Below are 21,868 nucleotides of genomic sequence, written 5' to 3'. Positions count from 1 at the left end.
CTTACTGATGGTCCATTTGAAACAAATGAACTGAGCTGGACAGGGTTCGTTCATATTTTTAACTCTTTCTATACAGCCTTATCAAGGGGTAGATTTTTCTATTATGTCAAGTGTATACCTTTTTGAAATCTTTCTTTCAAAAGTGCAAAGGGAAAGGAGGCATTTAGCATTGTTGATTGCATACAAACATGACAGAACTTCTTGTTTTCAGCAGACTTTATATTAGAAAGGGGAATATGGTTCCACAAAGGCTTCGTATTCCTTTCCTTGTGACTGTTAGGGGGTTTTTTTGTAGTTGTTTTAATGGCTGAAGGCCAGGCCTTACACTCTTCAGAGACATGGCAGTTCTAAGACCAGCTCATGGAAACATGCAAACATTCTGTTTTAGCCATTCAGTGGATGTAAAAATAGTCCATATGTCAGTGTTTCAGTTACAAAAAGAATCACTTCAGTTCTCTGCTGTGCTTGTGCTATAAAGCTGCACAGTGTGTTGTCCAGGCAGGCACTGCCACCAGGATGTCAATACCTTCTTGCAGGGCAAAGCAGCAGAACTGCAATCTTCTTAAAATGCTTGAATGTAAAAGATCATCTGTATTGAATTCCGGTGTTTCTTCTTGGTTTGACAACTTCTGTCATTTCCATGATGCTGCTGTCCCAAACACAGAGCTGTGTTATGAGGGATTTAACTATAAACTCATGCAGATTGTGGGGAACAAAATACCTCATGAAAATATGTGCAAATACTCTCCTTTCCTCCTGTGTGTGGATTTCTAACCCAGCAGAGGGTGTGCTTAGGTGGTGGTATGCAGCACCATTCTGTGAATAAACTCTAGTTTGATACCAAACCCTTCTGAGAACCTACACCCTTAGTGTACAAGAAGGCTGGCAGGGAAATCTGCAGCAGTTTAATTGCAGTGATCAAAGAAGTTGTATTAAAGCAGATCTTATTTTAGGTACAGAGGTCTCTTACAGTAGTTTGAAAGCTGAAGATAAATTGTTGTGCTCGTACAATGCTCCATTAAAAAATAACCCAAGATGTTTATAGATAGATTTCTGTAGTTAAAATATTTGCATAATGTGGACTGGGTTGCAGAATTACTTTGGATAAGTGTGGTATTTTAGGTCCTGTATCCTTGACTTGGAAATCTCCTGTACCTGTATTAAACATGCACAAAACCCCAAACATTACAGAATCATTAGGGTTGGAAAGGATCTCAGAGGCCCTCAAGCCTAACCTTCAGCATGCCCACTAAACCACATTGTGAAGTGCCATGTCTTAGAGAATTTGTTGTGTCAGTGGTTGGCCTTTTTTAAAGCTATAGGCTGATAAACCCCTTCCGAGTCAGCCATTACATTGTTTTGTATGAGTAGATTTAACATTTTCCAGGCAGATTTCTCTTCCAGCTTGATAGTATTTAGACCTGTTTACTGCATTTCATTCCACTTGTTGATGCACTCAGTTTTTTAGTGAACACACTGTAGCTCAACTGCGGTGTGAATTACGTGTTTATGCAGGTAATAAGATGGATTGTTTATGTCATAACTCCCTTTTTCATGATGGATTCTTTGCCTCTGGTCCTTCAAATCCAACTTCCTGCTCCCTGTTAACCACCATTTCCATTATGTCAATTCCCTCTCCCAATAGCAGAAAGTTTGTGTATAGAATCAACACTTTCTGGATCTACAGTATCTTTAAAGGGAGGGAACTCCAGAGCAGCAGCAGATTCTGAGGAAGCACTCTATTTGACCTCAGCCATTTTAAAGGAGTTTACTGTTCGGACCTGCAGATTATCAGAGATGTGCAGATGTGGGGAACTGAACAGTAAAGTTACCAATTTTTTTCTTAAAAATATAGGCACCTCAATTGGTTATGTCTTTTCCTTGTATTATCCCACTTCTGTATCTTCATATGAGTAAATGAAGTCAGGAAGTTGCCAGTCTCGGTGCTGTTGGGATGCTGTATTTCACTTAACACAAAAAAACAATCCAGGAAGGAAACATAATGTACAATTGCAAGTGGTAGTTGCTTGCCAGCAGCACAGCGATGTCCCCAGATTGCTCACGGTGTTAAAAGGATCATTGCAGTGCTTTCAGTAGCTCCTGAATGTCAGAATTATGAATCTTTAGTGTCATGTTCTGTTAAAAAACAGCTTACAAGTAGTAATGATGTCTGAATCTTAAAGTTGTTTTTGTGATTCCATGACTAACATAGGTAATTTCAATTCCTTTCACTAGTTGGTCATCAGGGGCTTCAGGCTGCATTGCAGTGAAGGTGTTACGCTAGGCTAAATGCTGTAAAATGGTAACATTTGTTCTTCCTTTTCACTATCATCAATCTTTCACAGTCATATCAGACCCCTAATGTATCAGCAGGCTTCCCAGAGCTACTGGTTAAAATTACCTTTGCTTTTGGTAGACTATGAACCTTCAAACCTCTATGTTTTCAGCTGCCCCCTGTGGTTTCTGTGAAGCCTCTTTCTAGCACATTACTCACTGCCAGCTACTTGTGTGATATCTCAGAGCAGCAAAGGCACTGCTGCTGGAACCAGTGAACAACCAGGTTACTATTAAACCTATTTTTTTGTTGTTGGATGAGTTCTGCCAACAAAGCATCACAGTATATGAAACCAGTGCATTAATTAATGGGTGCAAAATGCAGCTGAAATTTTTCAGAGGTGTCCAAGCTCACAAGTCCTTGGGGTGTTGAAGAAAATAAATGCAACAGGGAAGTAAAACAGTAAGGATAATAAAAATATGAAAGCTATGTCATGCCAAATGTTGTTTAATTGCAGTTTCCAATGTTAAGATATCTGTCATTAAACACCCTTTAAAGTACCACTGTTGATACATTAGAAAACAGGGTTGCTTTGGATATTCTGGTAGTTTTGTTGTTGCAGTCTACCCATCTGCCTGTATATTCTTTCACAGCAAAAAGAACCATTCCTCTTGACCATTCCTCTCTTGAGTGAATACAAACATCCCATGAGACCGTCTCCTGCAGTAATCCATTATTTTGAGTTGCTTTTCCCCAGCCTTTCTCCTTCTAAGCTCTTGATCATTTTCAGTCTCAGTTCAGAGCTGCAGTGATTCCTCAGCCCAGCACTGAAGGAGAGGGGCTGCAAAGTGTCTGCTTTCTGGGGGTAGAAGTCCGCCCCAAAATATTTAGTGGGACAGATCCATTGTAGGATACAATCTGGGGACCTCTGTCCTTGCCTACATTACAGAAGCACATTCTCAGTTTATATGGATTTTCAGTATTGTCTGCCAAGAAGGAGATCAATTGAAATTACGGGTTACCAGCAGCAGTGGCCTGACCTGAGATAAGGTGGTACAGGGTTTCCCTGTCTGAGCTGGGCCTTTCAAGTAGGAGAGTACTTCTCCCTCCACTGTAAGCCCCTAAGGTAAGGTACCTTGTCAGAGCAAAACCTTTAATGTTTGGAAATGATTAGAGTAAAATTATTTATCCAATAATTTAAAACTATTAACCTGATTACTCACATGTGGAATTGCTTACGTATTCACTGTATCTCCATTTCTAACATTCACACAGAGATCAATTCTGAATTAACTTCGTCTGTTCAGAAGTGTAGAAGTGTTTCAAGATCTTTGTGTTACATAAAGTACTATGGGCTTCATACTCTTAATTTTTGTAGCTTGTAGTGAGAGTGCTAATTTTAATCTCTGGTGTTGCAAGGTGTTTGGTTTCAAAATAAAATCAGCTTACGTTGCATTGACAGAATTCAGCTGGTTTTCATCATCAGAATTCAGTGCTTAAGAACATATTCCTAACAAAATTGAAGTAAAATTCTACATAGATTTGTGACTATTTTTGCTGTTAGGCAGTCATTTTGGGGGATACAGGGAGAAGGTTCAGAAACAATGCACCAAAATTACTACTATCCTTATTTTTCATAACTTCTTTTTTCTTAATTGCTCAGTCATTTAAGAATGCATCACTCAGATACTTTTTTTTTTTTTGTAATGGCATTTTTTTACAGAGCTGAAACATCTCTCAGAATTTCTCTCTTTCAAGTAATAAAGATGGGCAGAGTTTGATTAAAATCAAGAGGAGGGATGTCCTGGAGTATCCAATATAAATTAACTCTGGGGCAGTCCTAGTGAATGCTGCTTTTCAAGAGCAGATGTCTCCAGAGCCCACAGCTCTCAGGCAGGATTAAGCTGGGACAGGCACAGGTTTGGGAGCTGAAAAGCCCTCATGGAGTTGAGTCCTGCAGCAAATGGCTGAGTTACTTATGGGAACATCAACCTCTGCTGGGCTAACAGGTTTTCCTGCCTTCATATCTGAAGGTCCTGGATTTCAGGCTCCGTTTGAATTCCAGCTATTATTAGTTTCAAAAGCAACTTTTTCAGATCTTTATATTCTCAGAAGGAAGAGCAGATAACTTTCAAAACAAATAATGAAATTCAACCCATGGAGGAGAATTTCTAGCTGTTGTTTCTAGCCAGTGATAACAGCTTGGAGCAGAAGCAGGGATGTGTGTGTGTGTCTAGTATGTTCCCCAGGTTCTCTTCAGGAGAAACTTATTACTTTTGAGCTTCTCTAAAAGCAAAAATTGGAAGTATTCTACAACTGAATAGTTCTGGTAATTAGGTATCAGTAGTGAAATAGATATCTAATTCATGTATTTCTGTCAAACTGAAGTGTCATAAATAAGACTTGAAATTATATGTGTAGCAAAACAAGAAATAGAAGATGAAAAATATTTTTCAGCCTGGAAAACTGTAATTTTACTAATGTGTAACAACAGAAGTTTTCATTCAAAAATACTTCTGTGTTTATTGCAGTTGGTACACCTTATTATATGTCTCCAGAGAGGATACATGAAAATGGTTACAACTTCAAATCTGACATCTGGTCCCTAGGCTGTCTGCTGTATGAGGTAATATTGATATATACAGTGAACTTAATAACACTCTTGTACTTCCCCCTTCCCCCCCACTCCCCTTACATAACTTCAGTGTATGGAATACTTTTACATGTGTAAAAGTTACATGTTACTTGAGACTTACCTTTTGCTGGGCTTGCTACAAAGATCTTGCAGCAATTTGGTGAAGATGGAGCTTAACTGAAGGATTAATAAATGAATATAAATGAAGGATTGATAAATGAACTGCAGGATGAATAAATTAATAACAAGCACATATAAAATTGTTCTACGTGTTTTCATGATAGATTCTTTGCAGTAAGTTACTTTAATACAAATTGCTTATTTTTATAAATATTCTTATTTTTATAAATATTTAAAACCTAAGTAAAACAATAGAAAATGTTCAGTTATTACTCCTAGTTTGGGTTATCTCTCAAGATAATGAGTTCTGCTGCACAGACATATGTAACTTTTCTATTTTTGTACAATTGGTTAAACTGCAATTAGTGTTTGATTTCTGTATTTCTACATTTAAGATTGGTAGGTGACACATAATTTTAAATAATATTATATTCTGAGAAAACAAAGATACAAGGCAAATTGAAATTGAGGTAGATGAAGGTGTTAAAAACAGGTAGGCTTCCAAGGCAATTATGTCTTCAAAGATCTTTACAGATATTGAACACACTTGTGTTGAAGGATGCTGGAAAAAAATTTGGTTCAATGGCAGTGAAGTCTTCCTAGTCATCTTCCAGGTAAAAACTCATAAACTCAGGCCATATACTTTTTGTTTACCTAAAAACCACCTGCCTCAGTGAGTCGACAGAACTCATTTAACACATACTCAACAGTATCAACACCTCCTGTTTGTTTTAGGATTTTGTAGAAGACACTGTCAGCCTGTTAAAATTGAATTACAACTAGTGAATTGTCTCCAGTAATATTAATTTACTTTCTATCACTGACATGCTGCTTTGAATATTAAGAACAAATAGCTCTATTGCAATTCTGCAGTTTGCAGATCTGTGTATAGCTGTTGCTTCTAAACCTTGGGGATGATTCATAGGAATGATGTCTTGTAGCTGATAGCATTTAGAAGTTTAAATTCTGAACTTAAACTGTATTGAAATTCCTCAGTGCTGGCCATGGCAGCTGCCATTGATTTCACTGCTGTGCACACTTGCACAAGCCCAAAGGTAACACAAAGGTGGATGAGCGTTTTTCAATATTACTACTTCTTTGCCACTCATTGGTTTTCCTTAGTAATTTTTAAATCTGGAAGCAAACAAATAAAACCTTTGAATAAGTAATCATTATCTAAAAAAACATGGTTTAAGGTTAATTTTTCTTTTATGTTATATGAAATTAAATTGCGGGACAGAAATCAGTAGCACTTTTCTGAAGATTTTTTTTTTAAACTTCCTGCCTTCGTGCTGGTACAGTATATTAAACATCTATGTGAATATTACATTTTTCTTTGATCTGGTAAATAATTTCAAAATAATTTCAGTCAACGGAATTAAATATCTTAATTCCATTGATTAACCAGCATCTTGAAATACTACTCTCCTTTGATTTAGTTTAGAAGTTTTACCAGGATGGTATTTAAGTTATGATGGTGTTTGTTTTCCTTATTGTAAATATAAAATAATTATTAGGATCCTTATTGTTGATATATAGCTACAGTATATGGCAGTGTCTTCAATTATAGCTTTTAATTTTTTTTTTATCTCATTTAGTTAATTCTTCAACATACCAGATGTTTGTGATGGGTTTTCATATGTTGTTGTGGAGCTTTTCGTAGAGCACTGAAGTGTAATTTTGAAATTTTAGGTATACCAAACTCAAAATACATGCTCAAGCATTTTTCTCAGTATCATTATTTTTTTTAAATTATTTGGAAGTGGTTACTTGAGGTTCTTCCAAGACTGTGTGGACTAATGCATCGTATTCTTTTTATCTGCAGTTCTGTGCTTGGTGTCTTTTTGTGATATGTCCATTGCCTGCATTTGAGCATGTTTTATTATGTTGATTTGATGGTGATATGTGCTCATATGTACTCTGGATTGTCTCCAGATTATTAGGAGAAAAGCTGTGGCAGATTTATCACATCTCAAGAAATGCTTAATTGCTGCTAAATTCTTTTTGGTTATGTTTTAATTTTAGACTAACTTGTTATAATATGTGTTGTTTTTAAAAATTATGATTTCTAACGCATATTACAATGTATTATTCAATGCTGTGAGGCCAGTAAGATTTTTAGAAGTGTGTTTTAAAGTCTGAATTTTTTAGAGCCCCAGGTATTTCTGAAGCCTCAAAAACACTACCTCTGGAGTTTTAATTGATATGCAACAAAGTAGACTTTACTAATTAAAATCAAGATGCTGTGCTTTTGCTACATGGACCTTTACATGGAAAAGTAGGTCTTACACATTTCCTTTTATTGTTCAGCGTAGCAATTGCATCCTTACAGGGTTGTAGGTTGGTGGCTTACAGTTCAAAAAAAAAAAAAAGAAAGGAAAAAAAAAAGAGAGAGTGAGCTGCCACCAGCCCTGAAGACAGACAGTGGGCTTTCGTCCCTCAGACACCCCCAGAATACTAATCAGGAAAGTCAGACCCTGGAGGTCAGGGAGCAAGTCAATCATTCTAGTGATCGTCTCAGTGTGGAGGATCAAATTAGCCTGAAAAATTCAGCTGCTGGGAGGAGAGGGCGAGCAGCTGTCAGGGGCAGCAGCGAGATGCACTAATGAACCAGATGAATAGTGCAAAAGCTTGAAAATAAAAACAGGACAGTTGACATTTTTCATCTGTCAAAGCAGGAGATGCATGAAAATATAGTATTCCTGTTTTAACTCCTTAGGGGACATTCAGAAATTTTTTTAACACTCGGCAGCATTCAAACAAAAGTACTTTTTAATGAACACCTAGAGTACGAAAATGAATATCTCTGCATTTATTTAGAATTTCTGCATGTATACAGACCCTGCAGTTGATTTTTCTTTTTTTCCTCCCTTCTTTTCTTTTTTGGTCTTTAGCTTGCATTTTTAACATTCTTTTTAAGGTAAGAGACAATGTCATCCAAAAATTAACGTTATTTTGGTAATACAGTTACAGAATTTTTGGGAGGAGTTTAGGATGGAACTGTAGCATGATATTTGTCTTGGGAGCTTTACAATTTTTTGTTCTTACTTGAAGGTAATATGAAAAAGTACTGAACTATATGAGAGCATTTTAATCAGATACAAAGTAAATGTAAGAGAATTTTGGTAATTTTCTTCATACATTTCCCTCAGTGATATTGGTGCTTAGACACGAAAGAGTTAAACTGCTATCTGGAAGACCACAAGACAGATGAGAGCCATTTTCAGCTTGTCCTGTCCCTGCTGAAGCTCACTGAGTAGCACAGCATGGACTAGCGTGTTTCACACACACTCTGCCTGTCTGGGGAATGTACACATTGTCCTTCCAAAATCAGACTTATTAGCACATGTAGAAAAGGGTGACTGACTTTGGGGCAGCTCTGCACTCAGAGCAGCATTCAGGCTGCTGCAGTTAAAAGATTTCGAAGGTTTTGAACAGAAAGGAGAGATTTTAAACGAATTTTTACATTTCTAATGCAGCTAACCATAGCATTTGTTTCCACCTTAAGTGTCAAGTTGCAACATTGTCTGGAAATAAAGGGTAGGTTTACTAATGCTGGTTTTAAGCTGTCATTTATATAAGTGCTCTGCAACAGACTTTCTCATTTTTGTATTTTAATTGTAAATTATAGCCATAGGTGCCAGTTTGGGACTTCTGATGAAGTTTGGGTTTGTTTTTTTTTTTTAAAGTATCTTTTTTAATAACATCCTGAACTATGAAGTTTTTGGGTCTGGGTTTTATTTTTTTTTTTTTTTTGAAAGTATAGATGATAGTGTTTTCTTGTTTTAAAAAACCCCCCATCTGTATGGCAGTCTAGTGTCATGGCTGTGGAAGGTTACAAAATCTCCTACTGCTGTTACTCAGCATTTTCTACACACTGCATTGCTTTGGGTCAGATAATGTTTTCATATAAGTCATGTTTTTTTCTTCCAAAATGTTTTCAAAGGAAAAGTATGTTTTCGGGTTTTATTGGTCTCCCTCGTGGTGCAAGGACCCTCCACACTCACAGCACTGTCGTAAACTACTGGGTTTTTCTTCATATTCTAATAATAAAACCCTAATGGTGTGCAATTTAAATATTGCACTGCAAGGACTGTGACAGCTGTGATTATATGACATAGAACGAGTACACACACTGGTTACAGTAATAGTTTTGGAACTTCTGTTTTTAGCTCTGCAACACATTATCTAAGCAGGAAATTCAAAGTCATTAAGAATCACTTGATTTGTTAGTATTACAGATTTTATGACAAAATAGGTTTACTTAAAAACACAAAAGAAAACTGTGCATTTTCTTTAAACAGATGGCTGCGCTGCAGAGTCCCTTTTATGGTGATAAAATGAACTTGTACTCTCTGTGCAAGAAGATAGAACAGTGTGACTACCCACCTCTCCCTTCAGATCACTATTCAGAGGAAGTAAGTAATTTTCCTTTTCATGGGCTGGATCCTCAGTGTATGTAAGCTGGCACGCTTCCAGGGAAATAAATGAACTTGTGTGATTTTATGTTATTTGCAGATTATGCCCATAAGTGTTTGCTTGTTGAACTCACTCAAATGTTCCTGTCAAAACAAGTCTCTCATATGATTTATATTTGAGAGTATTAATGATGGAAACGTCACGCTGTTAGATCCTTAATTTCATTGGGCTTCCTTGCAAGTATGACAAAATACTTTCCCAGAATGCACAATGATGTATGTTCCACATGCCAAAATGGGAGTCTTACATCTGTAGTATGCTTTTCTAAAAGCACAACAAGTTTATGTTGCACAGTAAATTAGTGCACTGGCCTTGCTTCTCTAGGGGCCTGCATTAAAATAGATATAATGTAACTCAGTAGTAAAAATGAATTGTTTAGTTCCCATTTGTCTGCATTATAAAACTGCAGTGTGCTGTTCAATACAGTTGAATGGCAGTTCTTTTGCAAGAAAGAGTGGTTCTTGACAACACTAATAGTAGATTTCAGAGAAGTATAGCCAGACATAATATAATTGAATTTGAACAATATACTCATGCATATCGCAACAGTGTTTGTTTTAAGTTGATAGGTAACAGTTCTTACTGTCATTAGTGCATTTAAGGGAGGATTTTTTTTAGCTATAAAATGAAAAGAAACTAAACAAAATAAGTATCTTTCTTAGTGTAACAGAATGGAAAAATATAAATGCTTGCTTGTTAATGTTCTGAGATGCCACTTTTGAAGCACTTTCCCACTTTGAAAAGAACAGGGCAAACTGATAGAAGCTGTAAACCAAAGAACAGGTATTAGTAACCAATTCTAATTGAACTGAACCTACATGAATTAAAGATTACTTTGAAAAAACAAATAAACATAAAGCATTATACAATTTCATTTATAGAGTAGGAATTTCTAATTCTGAACCTTAAATTTTCTTGCATTCAAAGACAGTGATTGGACTATTAATAAAAGATTACTGCTCAGTGTTTTGTTTTGTATTTATAGTGACAATTTTTCCCCTTTTATGAAACAAACTGGACTTAAAAAGATAATTGGGTGATGTTACAAAGGATGAAATAACGATCTATTGTGTAATTTATACGCTATACCTCTTTGTGGGTTTTCCAATTAGTTATTTTACCTTGGCCGTTTTTAATTATTATTTATTGTAGACTATAAATATGGCAGTTCATATAACCAACTTCAGAACTGGAGGCCTAGAAATACAGTAGGGTGTGAACAATAATGCAAAATGATAGCAAGAATGTCAAGGGCCGTTCTTTGTTGTGTCATTCATGCTGTCTTCCTTTTTCCATGAAGCGCATGAATATTTCACATATCTGCATCCTCATCCTCTATTCTTCTTGACTAATTTTCAGACTGTCTGAATTTGCATTTCACATGGTAGCTGATTAGGAGATGCCGAGTGCAGCAGCGAAGCCTCAGCAGGCGGTTTCCATGGTGACCTTCAGCAGGATTTTAATGATGATACCACTAGTGGTTCGTTGAAGTTGGCCTGCCTGCAGGGCTACTTCGCTGCAGCTAAGTGTGAAGTTGGAGATGTGGATTCCCAGCCAAGGGGCAGATATCAAAGCCTGGCCCAGATAGAAGGTCTTAAAGTTTGGATGGGGAAAGAGATTCCACCTTTTCCTTACATCTGTGCAGTTTCTCGTGTTGCAAACAGATGCAAAACACAACATGTTACGTTCTGTTTATTTCAAAGCAGATGTACTTGTGCACGGTGGACAAACCAGTTATTTGCAAAACACATATGAGTTATTTTAAAAGATAATGAGAGAATCAGAGCTATTATAGGTATCAAGATAAGTAAGAAAATAGTTACTTAAAAGAAGTCATCAGCTATGGAAACTGTAATGGGAACATTATGTTCTGATATGAAGACTTGTGCCTTCACTAAGGTACGTGGAAAACACACACATTTATTAGCTATTGCACCAAAACAGACCTTTTTTTACTTGTGTTAAAAAAATACACTGCTGGCAAGAACTCTAAAGAAGAGAATCAAGTGTTATCTGTCATATTAGGATACTGTCCTAAATGTTTCACCTGTACTGGAGATATAAATGTCAAACCTTTAACCAGGTTAGATGCACACTCAGTGATCAGTAAAGATCAGGGTTCACTGATCAGTAAAGCCCACTTCATTTTTTATGACAAAGAAAAATTTCACTCAGTGTTGATCTCTGCATCCTGTAATATAGGAGTGTAAATACTTTTACTACAAAATACAAGACAGGCGCTTTTCTGAGAAACTTTTTGTAAGTAAATTTTAGTGAGTTTTAAGATGTGACATTTTTTCTAAATTTTGAATTCTCTATAAGACCAACCTATTAGTAATGTATCACATCTGTGTAATTAGAGAATAGTGTGACAGAAAGATGCACCTTTAGATGGACAGATGGGTAATTTTTTTAGAAAACCTTTGATTAGAAATTCTAATAGTCTAAGATAGTCACAAACTATTGCTTCAGTGGTAGAGACACAAGCCAAGATTTTCAGATGCTTAATAACTTTGGATATCTCAATTTTTTAATATCTGTTAAAAACATCTGGTATTCAGAGTGAATATTCAGCATTTATTGAAAGCTGTTCTGCTTTAGAGAATTCAAAGCTGGGGCTCCCTTGCCACACCCAATCAATACTCTTAAAATCTTCTCAGCCAGTATTAATATAACATTGCTTTCATGATTAAGTTCTAAAATCTTCACTTTGATTGAGGTGCATTTCTTCTAAAGTCCATTGGCAAACCTCCTACCCAGATGTGACAGCTGAATGAACCAACAGGTCCATGGTGATGGTGTTAGTTGCCAGCAGAAGGTCTTGAGAAAAGCACTCAGAAAAGGCTTCAAGATGGTCTCCTATTCAGACCAAGAATAATCATGTGGGGTTTTTTCATCCAAAATTCCCTATATGAAAATTTCTTTTTCAGCTAGCTAGCAATGCAAAGTACTTGCCTGTCATATTTCTGTCTTTCCCTCTCCTCCTGACTCTTGTGATAATAATTTATTTCATAGCTGAAAAACCTGCTAAAGTTAAAGAAAGTGTGTCCCGCTGCTCCAATGTCAGGCTAAGCTCCAGGCTAAAGACAGTCACTGTGCTAAGTGTGCAGAGGAGGTTAAGAACAATAAGCAGCCAAAGAAGTTTGCAGCTTGGGGATGCAACAGGAAGTCCCTCTAGTTCAGTCATAAGTCTGCTGTGCCTGTTGGACAGACTGTGCCAGGTAATAAAAAATTTCTCCCATCTCTAATGGTAGTCTGACTTTAGAATCCCAGTGCCTCTTCCCATGATACTGGTGAGCTTTTCTGATACATTGAAAATTTTATTAATACTAGAGGGACTGACAAATGGATTTTAGGTTTATTGAAATGGATATTCCTGTAGGAGTAAAGGAATAGTGCTAATATCCAAGTATTAGTATCCAGCGTGGTCCCATTTCAGTCCCAAAAGACGTCTTTCCATGTAACTGTTTTCATCCTGTACAGCAGAATTTATTCACCTTCTTCCAAGGGTTTGCTGTTCAATTACAAGGCTCAAAAGAGCTCAAGGATTTTGAAATTACTCAGGAATATGTACTATTGTTGTGCACTGTCCCAAGCATAGTCAACTCAGCATTCTGACCTTACTGAGTGAGATTCTGGACTCCCCAGGGGAAGAGGGGGACAGAGATTTTGCAGTAATTGCAGTGACTACCATTTTAAGAGGTCTGTGACCCTGTGGTTTATTTTATTACAGTAATAGTGAAGGTTTATCGCTAATGGAGCTCACCACTTACACTGGAAAGAGAATTTCTGAGTAAACTGATTCTTGTATATTTTTTCTTGCATTCTAACAACAGTAACTATGTATGCATTTTAGTGAGAGTAAAAAATAAGAAGCTGTAAAAAGCCACCAGTCAATACACCATGTGGATGAATGATTTTTTTTTTTCCAAGTCTGTCTACAGGGATTAATAGGACCTAAAGTCTTACATGTACTTTTGAGTAATGATGCCATTTTGCTACACTGTCTTTCTGAGCAATGAATCTTCTTGACCACTTTATTCAAGCCTGGAATTATAATCTTCTGTAGCAAGTGCAAAAGTAACTCTGAAGGAAGGCTTACTGTTTAGTGACTTAACAAGCAGTTTGAGTCTGAAATGGGGTTTAGATTATAACGTTCAGTTTAGAAATCTGAGAGAAGAATTAAAAAGATGTGAAGTAGTCTGTTGGAGGTAAACAAAGCTTCTCGTGTTTCATAGGTTAAGTTTCTTGAAGATCTATTTCTGCTGTTATACATGCAGTAAAGTTACTGATAAACAACTGGGAAAACCAGGAGAAAGAATACTCTGCTTTCCCTGTGATGCAATCTTTATAGATTTCAGTCTCTCAAGGATGCTTACAAAGACTGTTTACTGTATGCAGTTCTGTCGAACAGATGGAAGTCTTCACAGAGAAAGAGAAATCTATACATTCAAGATTAGGTGTTGTATATTACAGATAAATTAGACCTGTATTCTCTTCACAAAATGTTTGCTTATTTGACTCTAATTCCGGGCTTGGTGGTTTTGGATGTTTGTCAGTCTTTCCTGTTTTCCATGCAGGCTGTCTGAGGTGTTATGTAGCAAACTGCTCATCCCTGCTAATACGCTGTACTGTGCCTCTTGCTTACACTGTGTCCCACCTGCTTCTTCTGCAGGAGACTGTTGTGCTTTGCATGTTTGTATTACATACTGGCAATTATTATTTCTTACAGTAGCTAATGATTTCCATCATTCAATTCTTCAAATGTTTGTGAGTTATTACAGGCTAATACTTTTTCTTTTCATTGGCATTGTATTTTATTTATTGACTGCCAGAAGCAATATGATGGCTTTTATAACTCCATTAGTCAGAATGTTATTTGAGATATTTAAGATTCAAATAGCAAGTCTGTTACAAATTATTTTGATTTAATATGTTTCTTTTCAATTCAGCAAACTGACCACTACCTTCAGAATTAATGGTCTCATTTTTAAATATTAAGCTGTTTTTACCAGGGAATAGGGATGTCTAGTGACGTAGTTTTTGTGTTGTTAAATACAAAATCCCTGTACATTGTGTGCAGTTGATCTACAAGGGCTAATGGACAAAGCTTTATATAATGCTTTTTCAATAATCATACCTAACAGTACTGCATGGGAGACCAAACCAAATTTGACGTATTGGCATAGAAGGGTGGATCACAATGTGTTGTTTGGAGTGTCCTTCCCCTTCCCCACCTATCCCTAATGCTATAAGGAGATCCAGGAGGATTTGACAAAACTACTAAAAAGCATAAAGGTTATCCAGACAATATATTGAGTTCTAATGTCATAAGTTCTTGGGCATATAAGTGGAGGAAGAAAAACCTGCAACTGTCCTGCCAGTTTGTGAAGGCAATGAAAGGTATCCAGGTGGTGGGGAAGCTCTTTGGGGTTGCTTCTGCTGAATATGTGCATTAAAAAGGCCCATTAAGTTATGGTGTTTGTGGAAACATGGGGTTTTCTAGGGTAGTGATTTGTTTATTTCCAGGCTTTTGTGAACATATTTGTTAATTATGTCCTTTCCATAAGGAACACAATAAATGATCTAACCCTAAGGAATAAATACCGGGATATAGAGCAAAGGTTATTTATTCCAATACAGTATCTTCAGCAGTGGACAAGCGAAGTAACAGGGCCAATATAATGTGTGCTTTTCCCCAGCTTCCAGTTTTAAGTTCAGAAATTTCCTCGGGGATGAAGTCTTTATAACAAATAGCCCACAGTGGGTTTAATTTGCTCAGTTGCTTTCTGAATGTGTGTGCCTTGGTAGCTCCTGGCAGCAGGAGGTTCTGCGGGTTAACTGTATGTTAGAAGGAGAACCGCTGCCTTTTGTTCCTTGGAACCTGTCACGCAGAAATGCCATTTATTGCTGGCTAACTCTTGTCTGAGTGAATGAACAAGCAGTCCTCATTTACCTCGTCTCAGCCTTCTGAGGCTTGCAGGCACACCCCTCCAAAAACATGGGAATTTTCTGTAGGTTATGTGTGATTGGACTAAATGCATGCCTGAAGTTGTACATTAAAAAGATTTAGAACTTAAATTTGCTCATCAATTTTAGTTCACAGCAGTGCAAAACGTAAAAATCCTGGGAGCACCTTGCATACGTTCTTACATAAAACTGCGTGTCGAGAGAGGGAGGGCCGAGTGTGGGCTTATGCAGAGCTGCTGCTTGGCTAATTTTTGCTGGTTTTATTAATTTGAATTAGATAAAGCACAAATACTGCTTGTAAAGAGGCCAACGATCCTGTTGTGTTGTTTCCCCTCCCTAGCTGCGACAATTAGTTAATATGTGCATCAACCCCGACCCGGAGAAGAGACCAGACATCACCTACGTGTACGATGTAGCGAAACGTATGCACGCACACACCGCCAGCAGCTGAACTGATGCCAGACCAGGAGGAAGAGAGCAGAGATAACTAAGTATTTTAAATAACTCGTCCCACCCCTCTGTGTGTTACACAAATGTAATTATTTGAAGCTTACCGTTGTGCTTTGAATCGTAAACCAATTTACATACACAAGCTTTGTTTTCTGTTTGTTTCTGGGGGTTTTGTTTTTGTTTTTTACTGACTCGCAGTTGTACAACAGGTTTAAATGTGTAAGGTGTAATTTCAAGATACCAAGAACCACTGTTTTCCATGATACATGGGTTCAAGTATATTTTCTGTAATAACACTTATATTCAGTTGGGCCTCAGTTCTAAAACACAGTTGCGCTTTTGCACATGATACAGATATTAGGCTTATTATCCAGAAGCAAAATGTCTGAATCTCTCACCTTTATAGTAATTTATGGAAAGTATGAATCAGCACAGTTAACTTTATTTTAATCTTTGTTCTGAGAGGAACATAATTATTATAGAAGGTTATTGTATTTTATATTGAATTGTAGTTTGCAGTTCTTGCTGTAAGAGTAGACAGGTGATAGGATTAGTTCTCCGCTTGTCAAGTGCGATGGAAAAGTAGTTTCAGGAAAATTTGTCATGCTGAAATTTTTGTAACAGCCCTTTTTGTTTTGTTACTCTGTCATAATACACATAAAACACTTGTTGGAGGTTTTCTGGGAAAATTTTAGGTGTTGATTCACGAATCTGGTCGCTTTGAATAGATTTGTGCAGCACTGCCCTGGGGCAATAGGAGTCTGCATAGTTAAGTCTTAAAACCATGCAGATGCTTCTAGTAGCAAAGAGGGTTCTTCTGAGGCTGTCATTTGAGCAGGTCTGATTAAAAGATGTGATCTTTAGGTTACAACTTCCCAACTGTTTGTGTATATGTCACTGTTTGTAGATTTTTGTGTTTAAAATAATTTGAATGACCTTACAATGTATTTAAATTTTAAAGTGTTTGGTTTTTTTTAAGTACAGAAATCTTTTGGGAAAGATATAATAGTGTAGTATAACACAAAATGTATTCTACATAAATATATAATTTTTGTATACTATATCCTGAGAATTAGTTTTATATTTAGCAAAATTGAATTTTAGCTTTTATGTTTAAGAGAAAGTTGCCAGTCCTTCATTTGGGAAATAAATATATGTATGCAAACTGTCTTACAAATACTTTATTAGTTAAAAAGGAAATGCTGAATATTTTTGTTAGACCTTAGTGCCTTTTTGAGTGTGTTTAAATAATACTTTTATTGTTAAGGAAGGAATGTGCCTTGTTTCTAAATGTGGCAAAAATGGAGAGTGGAATGAAATTTCTAGAGTTTCATGACTGAACTTTTTATACAGAACTGTCTAAGCATAATTCTTTTCAGTGATAACAGCTAAGAAGCTGTTACAGTCAGTTAAATCTTTTTTCCTTACGTAGGTAAAAAGAAGTTAGTTGAAATAAAAGCAGTGGGATGTACATACATGTATAGATGCTAGATGCAGTCACTTCCCTACATGCTCAGATTTTTTTTTTTGCTTCTTTGTTTCTCTGTGCAGCTTTAATTTTTTGATTTGACATAATGCTCAAAAAATAAAAATCTGTCTATGGAGTTTGTGGATGAAATGTTCAACCTAGGTCAGGATTGTTTCCAGTTTTGTATTTTTTAAAACTGCAAATAGTATGGAAATTGTATTTGGCAAAATACAGGAGTTTCTAAATAGTATGTGCCAGATCATGAGCTTATCTTAATACATATTTTTTAAATCTTTATTTCCAGATTTTGTAGGATGAATTCTATGAAACCATAGTTTTCCTTCTCACTTCTGTGTGTACTTAATCTTGTAGGACTTAAATGGAGAAGAGGTATTTGAGAAACCTTGGTTTGTATCTTACAGCCTCTAGATTTGTTTTTGTTTATTATCTGATTATATAATTTTTAAAATGATGGTTATATTCTGTAACTATATTTCATATGTCATAGAATGAAATGCTTTATATTGAAAAAGGCAGCACAATATTTGCTTGACTACCAGGATTAACTCTTAATATGCACGAGTACTCATACAATTTATTTTTTTTCTGAAATGGGCTAAACATTTAAAAATCACTGAAAAAAAGCCTCAGTGCAGTCAAGCTATATGTATCTAATCTTATGCATAAAGTATTGAACTTTTCCTGAAAGAAACCGATAATAGATCTCTCTCCCTCTGGAGGATATGTAGAGTAAAAAAATGATGAGTTAAGAGTTAGCAAATGTGCGTGCTTAAGCATTTAAATTTTTTTTAGGTTTGGGGGGTGGGTTAGTATTTATGATTAAATCTTGTGTTGAGGAAAAAAAATAGTTGTTCCTGATTTAAAATCTGTAAAACAAATGGTACAGATGACTCTGGTACCAAACTTTATAATTAAAAAACCCACGTGGGTTAATAGAACTGCTTACATAATTGGGACTGTAGAATCTATCCCTAAAGTAAAGCACCTGGTAACATATGAAAGTGATAAGTCTGTTATAGCACTCCCATGTGTCCTACATGCTAATAAAATATTTTCTTTCATAAACGACCATTCTCTTTTTCATATGTTGATGATGACATATGACACTATTTATTTTAAGCTATGTTATTATATGTTTATTTTCTTTAAAGAAAACATATTACATTTCTACCCAAAATGTCTGACTAGCTCCTCCTGTTATTTCAGTAATGCTCTGGTATTAATTTGCTTCAGGAGTGAACTTTGTGCTTTGAATGACATTGCATAAAATCTCTTTTGTCTTGGAAACTCCCCTGCTGTGCAGTAGTCTAATAGAAATAAAACACACAGATACTAAATACAATATAAAAATTATAGTGTTTCTATGATATTTTTCATACTTTTCTTGTTAGATATATATATATGTGTGTGTGTATTACAGTAGATGCTACCTTGTCTAGTGGACAGCTTAACTGCTTCCAGTAGTTGATTCTAGGTGAGATTTCTTGACTGTAACAAAAGATAGTACAATAAAAAAAAAAGTCTTGTTTGTATTATTTGTCAAACGTTTATCTAACGTTTATCTAAATCCAGCATATTTACAATTAACCCAAAGGAGTGTTTTTATCTAAAATTTAAAAATAAATTTAAAATTATTTTCATGCCATGTGAAAATATATAGGTTGACTGGTTTTTATGTAGTTTCAGTAATTTCAAGTGAACCTCATCTACATACGTGAATAAATAGCAATCAGTAGTGTATATAGAAATTATATGATCAACTCACTTTTTATACTCTGTATGTCACTGGTTTGGTAGCAGAGAATAATGTGGGGTTTTTTTCCCCTCTTCTGTTGCACTCTAATGATCCAGCTACCAGTTGTATGAGCAGGCAGTAGAAGTGTGTCGTCTTTTTGTAATGAGCAGAAACTTTAAAAACATGCCAGTATACCAGAAGATGAAATGCAGTATTAGAAGTGTCTGAGAAGGCTGGTGTTTTATTCATGCTCATGATTAAGAAAGCCACAGTCTGAAATTCTTGACAGAGGCCTGGAAAATGGAGAAGGACTTCTTATGCCAGTGGTTCTCAGATACCTCTGAATGGGACCCAGAATTGCAGTGATGTTTGTTTTCAACAATCTGTCTACTTAATCTCTTATCTTTGCTGTTATACAGCGAGATGAGAATCTTAATGGCTGAATTTGAATGCTGGTGATGAATGCTGCATTGGGTATTTGAGTTTCTAGGAACAGGAGGTTGATGTGAGGGAGAATCAACAAAGGCCTTCAGGTCTGCTTTGTGAAGAGTTAGTTTAATCTGGAAGTAAAGGTGCTGGATAGCAGACGCCAAATGATGTTTTCGATACTTTTTGGTACTTCTTTAACAGTCAAAATTTTTCCAAGCCAGCCATATCCCCACATCATCTAGACAGTGGCAGTGTTGATCTTCTGAATTTATGATCTCTGGCTTGGTCTGGGTGAGTAACTAAACCTTTCTGGCAAGATTACCCAAGGAGGGAAATACAGGTTCTGACTATGCCAAGTGGAGTGCTACTTAAGTTTCTGAAGATGACTTAAATACAGATTAAGTTTGTTTTTCAAACTTGACTCCCTTCCCTGAACCCTTTTTCTGCAGTTCATGCTTTTTAAAAAGTGTTTTCCTTTCATATTCACTTCTACAGTTCTACGACTCCTGTCTTCTGCTTCTGCTTGATTGGTCCTGTTGTCTGCTCTACCCTCTTCATGATTTTGAAGTCCTCTGTGTCTAGTTTTCCTAGTGGCCATTAGTTTGCTTCTTTCTTTGTAACTTTGCTAAACTCAACCCATTTCTGTCTTCTCAAAATTTATCCCTCCCTATGGGCAAGACTTTCCCCCCAATAAGTACTTTACTCCATTGTTCTTCATCCTGTTTTTCTAGCCCAATACCTGTGATTTCTAGTTTCAGACAGATTTTCTCACTGCCTCAATCATTCCCATGACCTTGTCTTTACTAAATACTGTTCTCTTTATTATCTCTCATTTCTAAATTCCCTTTCTCTGATCACTACCTGCTCCCTTTCAGCTTATCTGTCTTTCTCTCTCCTTTACCCTGTCACTCACTCCTTTTGGGATCTCCAGTCTATTAACCTTTTTGACTCCTTTATCTTTTCAGCTGCCTCCTTCCTTCATTGGTCTCGCTTCTTTTTGACTCACTGGTCTTTATTTTCATCTCTATGTGGTTCTCTATACACGGTATCTTTGGTTGCTTCTCACACTGCCCTTTTTCCATTCCTCCATCCAGACTTTTTTTTTTCTTGTAATTTCTTAATTTCCATTCCAGCTTTTTTTAATATCTCTGAAGATATTATAACACAGCTTTGGACTCTACTTTGCCTTGCCTGCTTTAATTCTCTTCCCAAATGGACTTTTTAACCACTTTTATCTCACCCTTTTTTTTTCTTGTTGAGCTTGCTTTGCAGATTTGCTGTTTATTTTAGTTCTCCATTCATTCTTGAAACAAAATCTTCAGTCTTGGTTTTTTGCATGACAAGATCCTTTTCAAAGTTGTTTTTCATTTTCAGGATCTGTTTCTGAACTGAGCTTCTCTGCCTCTTAACTGTACAAATTTGCCCCCTCTTATTTCTGTATACTTTATACCTCTCATTCTGTTCATTGAAGGACTTTTTTCATTCACTAGCAACCGAGTTTCTCTTTCCTCTGCCTTTAAGGGGGTAGCACCTGTCATCCTGAGGTTTTTTATACTTTGTCCTTTTTTCCTCTTATTTCCTAATTTCATGTATCTGAACACCCTCTCACTAGCTTGTTTATTACATTACACTTTCATTTGAATGCCTCAAAAATCCAGTGCTTCCCCCTCCCCTCCCCACCAGTCTGGTTCTTCTGTAGTTCTATCTCCAGATGATTCCTTTAGTAGCCAGCCAGCCTCAGACCTGTTCAGATTCAAAGATGTAATTTTTATTTCTGACTCCCTCTGGACTATTTTCCAACATCCTTGACAATTTTACTTGCCTATTTTCCAAGGCCTCAACCTTCCATCTCTGACATTTCTCCCATGCCTGTGTATCAAATGTGTCTAAGTTAGATGTATCAGATTCCAACCCTCTTCACTATGTTCTTTCTTATCTTTTATCTTCACTGATTTAACCTCTGTGTTATTTTGACTTCTTTTCTCTCTTCAAAGTATCAAAAGTGACAGGATTTAACTGTCATTGGGCTTTCACTGTTTTGTGTGCTGAAGAAGGAACTCCACCAAATTACTACATTTTTGTGTTTTAAAGAGACCTGAATCCCACAAATCTGGTCTTATTTCTGAACTGTAGACTGGAGTAGACACTGTTTTTCCAAATTCTTCAAAAACCTTTGAATTTGGACCTTGATTTAGTTTTCTGTCATTTCAGATGAAAAACTGTTTCCCTTAATTGCTCTGTATTTACTGTATGTAACTTTGTCTTGTCTTGTTCATGCATGTCCAG

General features: G+C 36.3%; 1 protein-coding gene across 4 annotated transcripts in view; it reads left to right on the top strand.

Moving 5' to 3' along the window:
• Positions 1-18,950, top strand: part of NEK7 (NIMA related kinase 7) — a 62,348-nt gene extending 43,398 nt beyond the window's left edge. For 3 of the 4 annotated variants that reach the window (XM_032696334.1, XM_032696336.1, XM_032696335.1), the window contains exons 8-10: positions 4,807-4,901; positions 9,335-9,448; positions 15,820-18,950. In XM_032696334.1, the coding sequence (XP_032552225.1) occupies positions 4,807-4,901; positions 9,335-9,448; positions 15,820-15,930 (320 nt within the window). In that variant the 3' untranslated portion in view covers positions 15,931-18,950. Of the gene's footprint in view, positions 1-4,806; positions 4,902-9,334; positions 9,449-12,524; positions 12,731-15,819 lie in introns of all 4 variants that reach the window. The other variant, XR_004358522.1, reaches the window with a different exon arrangement.
• Positions 18,951-21,868: the final 2,918 nt, after the last annotated feature.

The sequence above is a fragment of the Chiroxiphia lanceolata genome, chromosome 9 (genome assembly GCF_009829145.1).
Source record: "Chiroxiphia lanceolata isolate bChiLan1 chromosome 9, bChiLan1.pri, whole genome shotgun sequence".
In the NCBI taxonomy this organism is placed as follows: domain Eukaryota; kingdom Metazoa; phylum Chordata; class Aves; order Passeriformes; family Pipridae; genus Chiroxiphia; species Chiroxiphia lanceolata.
This window is presented reverse-complemented; position numbering and strand designations above follow the sequence as displayed.